Genomic DNA, 10,660 nt, shown 5'->3' with positions numbered 1-10,660 from the left:
TTTAATGTTATACTTATACGTGATTGTCAATCGAAATATTCAATAGCGACTTGCACTTTATACTACGATCATAACGCATAACCGTCATTTTTAGCAAATTATGACCTAAATGTATAAAAATTAAAAGCAAATAATAAAATAAATAAATGTGCGTCCGTCTTCGTACGTAGTCTATAGATACGTTGGAGAGAAACAGAATTAGGAAAGACAAAAAAACCCATTCTACACGAAAAATACTTAGGTAAACCTTTGTATTCACCCCCTCCTCTCTCGACCAATCATAATATTCTATCTATTATTTTATTTAAAAATAAATTAAAATTAAATCAAAAAGCAAAACAAATTATGAAAACAAATTCTGTATACTTTTATTTAAGGAAAGTTAAATATTGTTTTGGTTTAGATTTTCCAATTAAACGAGATTATATATCGGTTTGGGTTTATAAATGAGAATTAGGGTTTAGATTTTACAATTAAACGAGGTTATATATTAGTTTGGATTTACAAATGAGGTGGTTAGAGTTTAGATTTTACAATTAGAACAAAATTATATATCGGTTTGAGTTTACAAATGCGAAGGTTAGGGTTTACATTTTACAATTAGAACGAAATTATATGCCGGTTTGGGTTTACAAATGAGATGGTTAGGGTTTAGATTTTACAATTAGAATGAAATTATATGTTAGTTTGGGTTTACAAATGAGATGGTTAGGGTTTAGATTTTATAATTAGAATGAAATTATATATCAGTTTGGTTTTATAAAAGAGTAGTTTAAGTTTTTAATTTTATAATAATATATACATATTTTATTTCCTTATTTTATAAGAAGGTGGATGTAGAGATTCACATCTAGGGGTGAACCCAAATATTGTCCATTCTACACGCTTAATTATGCTTTTAGTTTACCACATCCACACTCATATCTCTTTAGCGTATTACCATTCCTCATATAGTAAAAGTTACGGCAGATTTTAACCATTCCATTCATTATCTCAAGAAACACAAATTTAGCAAGGATACAATATGCATCTCTTGTGGCAGAACAAAGGACGACCAAAAGCTCTTTTTCTCTCAGGCACAAATATCGAAGTTCTCTTCTCGCTAAAGAATTCCGACGCCGGCGAAGTTTTAGCTCGCCGGCATCAGACCAACTTTGTCGCTATGCTTGCTATCTTCGTTGTTCTTTTCTTTCGTTTCCTCGTTAAGGCTTTTTCCCCCTTTTTATTTTTAGTTTCAATCTTGCTTAACCTTCCAAGATTTACAACCTCAATAATTTGCGACAAAGGAAGGATCTGGAATCCGGTGAATCCCCTCTTCCCCTCTTTGTGGGTCTTACCCCCGATGGTGGATGTAAAGAGCAAAGATCCACATCTTTTAATAACTGGTTTCCCCCATGGGATCATTCCCCCAACCGCCACTCGCCCTCAGAACCCTCCTGTGTTGCTGTCCCGACTATCGGAGATGTGGAACTCACTGCAAATCACGAAACCATCTCTAGTCCGCCGCCGCACTACCTGTTCACCTTGGATCCTATTTCGGCTCATTAACATCACCTAAGTCCAAACCCATGAGGTACTTTGTTTTTAACTTTGTACTCAGTCCATTGCCGATGGTCGTTTCTCGATATAATCTTGTGTCGATGCCATTGAGTCGGAAGTACGAGTATCAATCTGGTTTCTTAGGCCAAAGCAAGTCCTCTAGTTCTACATCAACATATCGCCTATCTAGGATGCTTGGGTTGTTGTTCTGTGATCATAGGGATGAATTTGTTTTGAAGAAGAATGGCATTATAACCTCGGCTCCAAGGAAGGTTGAGACTGTCTGCTCTGTCTCTAGTCAAGTTGGATGTCGAAGCTTCTTGTGTTGTGATGTGTGTGTACTGGTCGGGTTCTGGATTGCCCTATCCAGACCCGTGATTGACAATGTGATAACAAACTCAACTTCTTTAGCTTCGATCTTATCTGCTTGGTCAAGTCGAGGACTCCTCGGTAGCAGTATATGGTGGTCTTCAGAATGGTCTAAGATATATCCTTGCCAAATCCAGTCGATTAGCAGTATTTGGGTCCCTTTATTGCTGAACTCTAATATGGAACTTGATCCAACAAGCTGCGTGAATCTGAAGCGTACAACCATGGTCCCCAATTGTCACATATCACTGAAAGATAGGAAACTCGGGTCTGATATTATAAGTCAAGGCCAAACCGGCTGCAAGCTTTGTGTGAAACTCCTTAACTTCCATGACCATGAGCTTCATGTGAGGGAGGACTCACCTGTTTTGCTACGGTTTAACACCCAATTCTTTCGATCCCCAGCTGAAGCTCCTTCTAGAGATATAAGTTTCGATCTTAAAATGTTGAATGCCATTATTCCAACTGCTTTACCTCTCATGTTGGCGATACACCCATATATGGATGCCACTGAGAAACCCTCTTTTCAAAACTCGATTGCGCTAGCCGCTACAGCTACTTGTGACCACTTGGTGGTCAAGGATCACGCGAAGCTTGTCTTCATAGTCGAATCCAACTTGGTTCCAACCGATTCTCTTGAAGAACTCATGAAGCCCTTATCCCTTTTCTCCTTTATCTATCTTGTTATATGTTGTAAAAACTTACTTCTTTAGGAGGATGTGATTTGAATGAAAGGTTCACTTGATTGACAAAAAAAAAATAAAAAAATAAAAATAAAAAATAATAATATATAGAAAAATAAAGTTCCCTAATATCTATATTTTCTTTAATTGTAATCGAATCTAGCAACTAGCAAAATTAAGGATTTAAATTTCCGGTTATATAAAAAATGATCTTGTTTAATTTTGTTTACCACCACTATACGTTTCTCGAGACGGCTGAGTGCATTTAAAAAGCTCCATCGTGTTATATTAGTGGTAAACAAGTAGGGACGAGTAATTAAATGATACTAAACCACCATGAGAATGGTACTGAATCTAAATGCTTTCATGTAATAGAGGTAGAGGAAGGATCTTATAGTATTAAAGTTTAGAAAAAAATAAAATAAATCTAAGGCTTAGATTATCTGCGTCGTCCCACGCTTTCCTTTGTAAATTAATTACTAATAAAGTATTATTATAAACTAATCATCATATATATCAAAATGACAATAATACCCTCAAACCAAAAATTATTCACAGTATTTTTTAGTCTTTGAATAAACAAATTGTAGAAATATAAAATGTTTAACGGGACTTGTTGTGTTGTGTGTGAACAAAGAAGAAGAAGACTCAAACTTCTCTCAACTCTTAAGAAAAAATTTGTTGTTGTGATCTTTTCCGAACGAAGTATAGAAATTATCAAAACAGCCATGGCAAGGTTTGATCTTTCGTCGAAATCGTTCAATACTAGCACCCATTTGAATTTTCCCAGAGCTTTCGAAGATCATCCAGATTCCGGCGTCTGTTCGCCTCCTCTGTGGAGAACAACGACAAGTCCACCACCCAACCACCGGCACGACGACGATTACGAGAGCCTCTCGCCACCAGCTGTTTCCAAGGCTCAAGTCATCGCTCGTGGTCAACGTGAGCTTATGGATATGGTTAGTAAGATGCCCGAGTCGTGTTACGAGCTTTCGTTGAAGGATCTCGTTGACGTTGTTAACACGGAGACGGAGGAGGAAGAAGACAAGGACGGGAAGGTTGTTTTCGATGAATTGCCTCAGAGAATACAAAAAAGGCCGAGTAAAGTCGTGAGGAAGACCAAGAGTGATAGATGGGTCGATCCGATTCGAAACGGGGATGTAAATAACAGTAGGTTTCTTCTGAAATTGGTGTTCCCTGTTAGCTTGAGTGCTAAGAAAAAGACGAAGAAGAAAGATGATGATGATGATGATGATGATGATGATGATGATGATGATTCTTCTGTCACAAGCAAAGGCTCTAGGTTTTCTCCAAGACCAGAGGATAAAGATTGGTGGAAGAATGGATTGTCTGAATCGCGTAGGAGTACTCAAACTGGTCTTGTCTCAAGGATCAACAGTGGGAGCTCAAAGAGCAGTGGTACTGGTAGTAGCAGTAGAAGCAATAGCGATCGTAGTCGAAACAGTCTAAGGTACGCATTAACTCTCTGGCCTCTGTGAAATTAAAAGGTTTTTCGATTTGCTTTTTGTGAGCTTTGGTCTTCTTGATGAACTGTTTTGTGGATACTCTTCTCTCTCAATCAATCATGTGAAAATTGGTAGGTTTGAAATTAATGGTCATGGAAAGGGTCAATTTAGTTGCCTTGGTTGTACGTGGTTTTGACCCCAAAATGTTGGACTTGTTTTTTTCTTTCTAACATTATGTCTGAGAATGCTTATTCTCTATAGCTAGACTCATGCATAACTCTCTCTCTCTCTCTTTGTTTCCTAATTCCGTAATGTTTGAATTGTGGGGTTTCGTAATACAGAGATGAAAACAGAGGATGTTTATCTTGCCTCTGGAATGTACATCTACGAGATTTGTAATGAAAAGTTCTGTACTGGCTATACACTTGTTTTGGCTAACCAGTTCATATTAACTCAAGCCACATTAAGTGGAGTCTACAAATCCGTGGACGAATGAATCCGGGAATGATGAAGATGAAGCCAGAGGAGGACATGAACATCTTCTTCAATGTACCACACAAAGATTCTATCCTTTTCTTCTACTTGTAGTTATCCTCTTTTTTTTTTTTTTTTGTTTGTTTGTAAGTCTATGAATGTATCTATAGAGTTTTTGATAAAATGTTATATAGATAGATACTTGAGCTATTGCTAACATAAACCATTAAAAGTGTACCAATGCTCTCGTCACTAAATATATCAAAATTTGATGTTTTTGAATCTTATTATTATTGATTCACTACTTTAGTAATATTTTCCTTCACGTCAAGTTCAAGAAGAGTGAGTCTCTCTTCTATGATGTAGACTCTGTAAAATTCTCTTCTTTTCGAAGTCATCTTCTGCGTTTTCTTTTGCGTTTACAAAGTTATAAGCCGACAAGTCAACCACGAAAACTGTAGGGGAAAGCGACACCGTTTTTCGTCTCGTCACCACAAATGATTTTGCCGTGATAGACCTTGTCCGGTGCGTATAAAGTTTTATTTTTTTGTATCCTTCCCTAGTGATGGATTAATTACGACACAAATAATATTTTAGTAGTCGACGATGGCTTAGTCTTTCAATATAACCGGTCGTGTGACATAAACAAAAAGTGAAACAAAACCCAAAACACAAGTTTGCAACTTTTTTATTACAGAAAAGTCGCAGTTGATTCTATCTAGTAGGACGGCGAAAGGCTGACTTGACCCGACACGATTTAATACAAATATTACCGTGTTTGATAGTTTTTCGAAACCCCTAAATTGTTTAGTCTTCTTTTAAAAATCTTATTGAGACTATACATAAATGATAAATCCCTCGCTTGCTCTTATCTTGGTACCTCTTGAGTCTTGACAAAGGTAAAAAAGGTCTTTGCTAATTACCACAAAATAAGTTACATTCACAATAGTGGGTGTATTTGTTACAACAATGTTGTTACTTATGGGTAGCTAATTACTATAATAATAATTAGTAAACTAGGTACTAATCTGCGGTAGAAAGCGGGCTGAACATTTTAATTTAGAAAAATTTGAAAAAATAATTTATTAATTAAATCATTTATAATGGTTTGTAATTGAAATTGTTGGTTTAGAAATATATGCAATTTTTTCAATTTTTAAAATGTTTATTGAAAAAATGACATCAATAAAAAGCTGAGGCTGTAACAATGAATAAAATAGTTTAAAACTTTGTTTGGAAAAATGTTATTTGATATATATACTAACATATTGTGTAAATGACTTAATCTCTGGTAGGAAATTATATTACTGATGACTTAAATATGAGTTCAAATTAATAGATTAAAAATATAATGATTTTCAGTTTGCATATTCGTTTTAATTTGTGTAACTAACTTTTTTTTTGTCAAACAATATGTGTAAATATCATTAATATTAATTTGATAACATTTCGAGATAAATCTTACTTGATCTCCCATTTTTAAGAAACAATAATATGTAAATAACAAAAATATAACTTTCAACATTACTCTTTATTTATTATTAAAAAAAAGTTGGAAACAATATCCTTATTGGTTTGAGAAATTTAAAGGAAATCCTAATAACTGTAATGAAATTATGAAACAAAAAGAAGAAGTAAAAGCCACAACTAAGAATCAAATGTGAGTAACGTTGAAAATGTGAATACAACATCCAGCCTAGTTAGTTCCTTCTTTCTTGACAGATAAAGTTTTTGAGACGTGAAACAACTTAATGGATGTATCTTATGAGATTTTTTTGTTAAGAGAATAAAGATTTTGTTAAAGAAATATTTTTTTGGTTTCGATTTTTTGGTTTATGTATTTAATTTAGATGGATTGATTATCCATGTAACCTCCCAATTACTAATTATCTTTTATAGCCTCAACAGTTTTAGTTTTATTTAACAATTTCTAATGGCAATTACATGTAATTTTTTACACTTTTTAAGGTTATTTTTAATTTTGTACTTCTTAATTAATATAGTAAGATATAAACTACAAACTTAATTATGATGGTAAATAGTGAGTATATTTGTATGGTTACTTATCAGTAGCAATTTACCACAAATTTTATTAGTAACTAAAGTTGTCACTAATTGTTACAAATAACTACAATTTTGCTACTATTTTTTTATTTTATTTTTTGTCTAATTAGTAACAAATTGTGGCAATAGTCTGCTACAAACTATTTGTATGACATATGGCGAAGCTATATAATCCAATCTTTGTAGTGTTGCTTTTTGGTTCGAAGTTCTCTCTCAAGTCTCTTATTCAGTTGTCTTTACTCTTCGAATTTTCTTTCTTGCTATTAGCTGTTTTGCTTTTTTCAGTTGTCTCTCTGTTCATTGGCTTGTCTAAATTTCCGAACATAATAAATTTCGCAGCCGAACATGAATGTGAGGGAAAAGATACTAAGTATGTTAGACACATGGCAAGAAGCTTTTTTGGTTTTGGTGGTCGATACCCACAAAATACTTCAAGTTCAAGGCAATGTCGTGCTTATCAAAGACGTGTAATGAGTCTTGTGAATCACTAGTACAAGGTAAGTTTCTGTTCCTTTATTTATATGTATGTATGATATTTATTTTGGCTTCATCTCTGTTTCCTCGCAGTTGATGGGGTTTTGCTTAATTCTCCAGAGACGAGGAACTTCTTTGTCAGGGATTGGCATTAAACTAAACGATAAATTAATTTGCAGCGCGTTCTTCAGCGTCACGATGATGATATGGGAAAGGTGGTTTGTTCTGTTCCTTCAGAGGGAATGAATACTAGGGCTCTTCCTCCACTTCATGATGATGATTTTGATCGGCTTGCTTACAGGTAATAAATAATGACAAGTTCCTATATTATTTTGGTTAACTTTGTAATATATGTAGCTTTAGAAATAATTAATGTAAAAACAGAATTTCTTACGAAACCTAATCCTGTTTGATAGAGTTTTGAAAAAAAAATGAAACATAAAAAGACAGATCACAAGCTTTCCATGTTGTGGTTTAAATATACGATACACAAAAAGTCTTCTTTATTTTGACAAAGTTGAATCTTAAAAAAAAAAAAATGGACTTTATAAGGAGAAGACGTCTAATGTCACAAACACAGGAAAAAAAAATAAGAAGAAAGTAAAAAAAAAGATATCAAAGATGTTGAGAGACAATTACGTGGGGTTTCTTTTGCTGCTTTTATCATTGATTTCTAACTCTGTTTGTGATTATTGCAAAACCAAATGTGGAAACCTCACGATCGACTATCCTTTTGGCACTTCTCGTGATTGTTACCACGACGAGAGATTTCCCATCAGGTGTAATCAGAAAGAGCAAAAGGCGTTTTTAGCTAGGCAAAACCTCCAGGTGCTCAACATTTCCCTCGATGGAGAAATGCAAATCCTCATGAATACGAGCCGTACTTGCTACAACATCAACGGAGGTGTTACTAAAGGTCAAGAACATGGTGTTATATCTACTGACTTTACTTTCTCCAGCAAGAACCAGTTCTTTCGTATTGGTTGCAGTATTATCTCCTCTGCGGAATTTGATGTGCCAATGACACTTGCCATAACCGAATGCATTACATATTGCAGTTCACCTCAACTTAATGATGGATCATGTTCTGTTCGGGGCGGTTGTTGTAGATCATTACTCGATCCTGGATCCAGCAAGTTAGAGTTAGAAACAATGACCTATCCTAATCGGACAGATGTGTTTGATGTTAATCCTTGCATCCACACATTTCTCGTGCAAGCCGGATATTACAATTTTTCTGGACGAGAAGATCTTAAAAACCTGCGGAACCTCACACAGTTTCCAGTGTTAATAGACTGGAGTATCAGTGATTCGACATGTGAGCAAGCTGAGAACAAATCATGCTATGAGAACAGCGATTGCATCAACCGTAGACATGGGCATACCTGCAAATGTCAAGAGGGGTTCCAAGGGAATCCATATATCCCAAATGGTTGCCAAGATATCGATGAGTGCAAATTGAGCGATCGTCATTGTGCGGAGCATGAAACCTGTCGCAACACCGTTGGTTCTTTCCACTGCAAAAAACGTAAAGAATGGAAAATCATTCTTCTTGGTAAGTTTCGTTTACTTTTTTTTGTATCAATTTTATCAAGAACTCAAAATCATTATTAATTTGGATCCACAATTTTAACTGTAACCAGCAAGCAACATTGGGATCTTGGTCGTCTTGCTCGTCATCTGCGGCCTAGTGCTAAAATTTAAGAGCCAGCAAAAAGCCAAATGCAGAGAGAAACGTTTTGAAGAAAACGGAGGCATACTGCTGGCACAACGACTCTTAGACTCGGGCACACATGCATCCATCAAGATCTTCAAGGAGGAAGAAATCAAGGCGGCTACTAACAATTATCACGAGACCAGAATACTGGGTGAGGGAGGGCAGGGAATTGTCTACAAAGGGATTATGTCAGACAACACTGAAATCGCCATCAAAAAAGCTCGAGTTGGTGACCGTAACCCGGTAGGCCAGTTCATCAATGAAGTAGTTGTCCTCTCACAAATCAACCATCCACACGTGGTGAGGCTTCTGGGTTGCTGCCTAGAAACCCAAGTTCCCCTCTTGGTCTATGAGTTTGTGTCCGGTGGAACGCTTTACGACAACTTGTTCGGTTCTTCTCTGCCTTGGGAAGACCGGTTGAGGATTGCAGCAGAGATCGCCGGAACTCTTTCATACCTCCACTCCTCTGCTCCGGTCCCATTAGTTCACCGTGACGTCAAGCCCGCCAATGTTATCTTGGATGACACGTTATCCGCCAAAATATCTGACTTTGGGTCTTCGAGGCTTTTCCCTGCAGACAGAGAACAGCTGAAAACACTGGTACAAGGAACAATAGGATATGTGGATCCAGAGTATTTCAACACAAGCATGTTGAGCGAAAAGAGCGACGTTTACAGCTTCGGTGTCCTTCTGATGGAGCTGGTTTCAGGGGAAAAGGCCGTGTTCTTTATCCGGCCACAGACTGAAAAGTACCTGGTGACTCATTTTGAATCTGCTCTGAAAGAGAATCGGTTAAGTGACGTTATGGACAGGAGGGTGGTGAACGAAGAGAATCGCTGGCAGATTTATGAAGCAGCACTGTTGTCTCTCAGGTGCGCAAAAGTGAAAGGAGAGGAGAGGCCAGATATGAGACAAGTAGCTGCAGAGCTTGAAGGTTTGAGAGCTTCAGGGGCAACATGGGTCGAGTCTATCAACATCAGGAGTTTGAAATTGAATAAAGTGATTGATATTTCCTTGGAGTACTAAGCAAACTATCTATAACTTGTGTGTGTGTGTGTGTTTTTTTTTTAAATTTCTTTCTTTTCTTCTGCAGCCTTTGGTTGTGTGTGTGATGCTTGAACCAGTACTGTGTTTTCATGTCGGCTGATAAAGTTGCAATAAGATATCGTCAAGTTTCTAAGTCTCTCATCAATGACGTGTCTAGTAAGTAATAGAAGAAATAGTCTCAAAGATATAGGGTTGTTATTGAGATGGTGGGAATATGAATTCAGGTAACAGGAAAACACTCTTGGACAAGTTCTTGAGTTTTCCGATATCATTTTGAAACAAGTTCATAGTATATATAATCTATTAATCTATCACCCAAAAGGTTAAAGAAAGGTCCATTTAGTTATGATCCAAATACATTCTTCTGGGTGTAATTTTTGGATTTTATTAGTTTTAAATAATAATAATAATGATAATGATTTACCTTTGCCTAGATTAGAAAAACAAGCCATGGCCAAAAACAGAGAGAGAAAGAAAGGCAACCATAGGAAATTACTATGGTCCCTTCTTTATAGGAATCAATTCCCACTTTCCATACTTCCACGTTTTGTAGGAACCATTGATTACAATTTCCCAGAATTGGAAGACCTAAAAATAAAGTAGATATCATTCATAAATTAAAGCAAATTCAGCTTGAGTAGCTAAACCAAATTAAAGCAAATTCATCTTGACTAGCTAAACTAAATTCATTAGACATGAAGATCATTCCATTGGTTCTCATTGCCTTCATCATACTCTTGTCTTCATTTCCGGCTCCGATTAAAGTAGCCGCCAGGGGTGCGGCTGGGGGTGGTGGGCGTGGGCGTGGGCGTGGGGGTGGGGGTGGG

At 36.3% G+C, this 10,660-nt stretch overlaps 2 protein-coding genes across 2 annotated transcripts; both read left to right on the top strand.

Annotated features, from left to right (window-relative positions):
• LOC104702467 (patatin-like phospholipase domain-containing protein CaO19.1504) lies at positions 3,205 to 4,813 on the top strand. The gene is made up of 2 exons (XM_010418321.1): positions 3,205 to 4,062; positions 4,399 to 4,813. Exons 1-2 carry the CDS (start codon positions 3,320 to 3,322, stop codon positions 4,454 to 4,456), a joined length of 801 nt encoding a protein of 266 aa, XP_010416623.1. The 5' UTR covers positions 3,205 to 3,319; the 3' UTR covers positions 4,457 to 4,813.
• LOC104704925 (wall-associated receptor kinase 2-like) lies at positions 7,691 to 9,812 on the top strand. Its single transcript, XM_010420931.1, has 2 exons — positions 7,691 to 8,624; positions 8,713 to 9,812. The coding sequence occupies exons 1-2, from the start codon at positions 7,691 to 7,693 to the stop codon at positions 9,810 to 9,812; spliced, it is 2,034 nt and encodes a 677-aa protein (XP_010419233.1).

This window comes from Camelina sativa, chromosome 7, assembly GCF_000633955.1.
Source record: "Camelina sativa cultivar DH55 chromosome 7, Cs, whole genome shotgun sequence".
Lineage (NCBI taxonomy): Eukaryota > Viridiplantae > Streptophyta > Magnoliopsida > Brassicales > Brassicaceae > Camelina > Camelina sativa.
The sequence above is the reverse complement of the archived record's forward strand: the minus strand, read 5'-3'. Positions and strand labels throughout refer to the sequence as shown.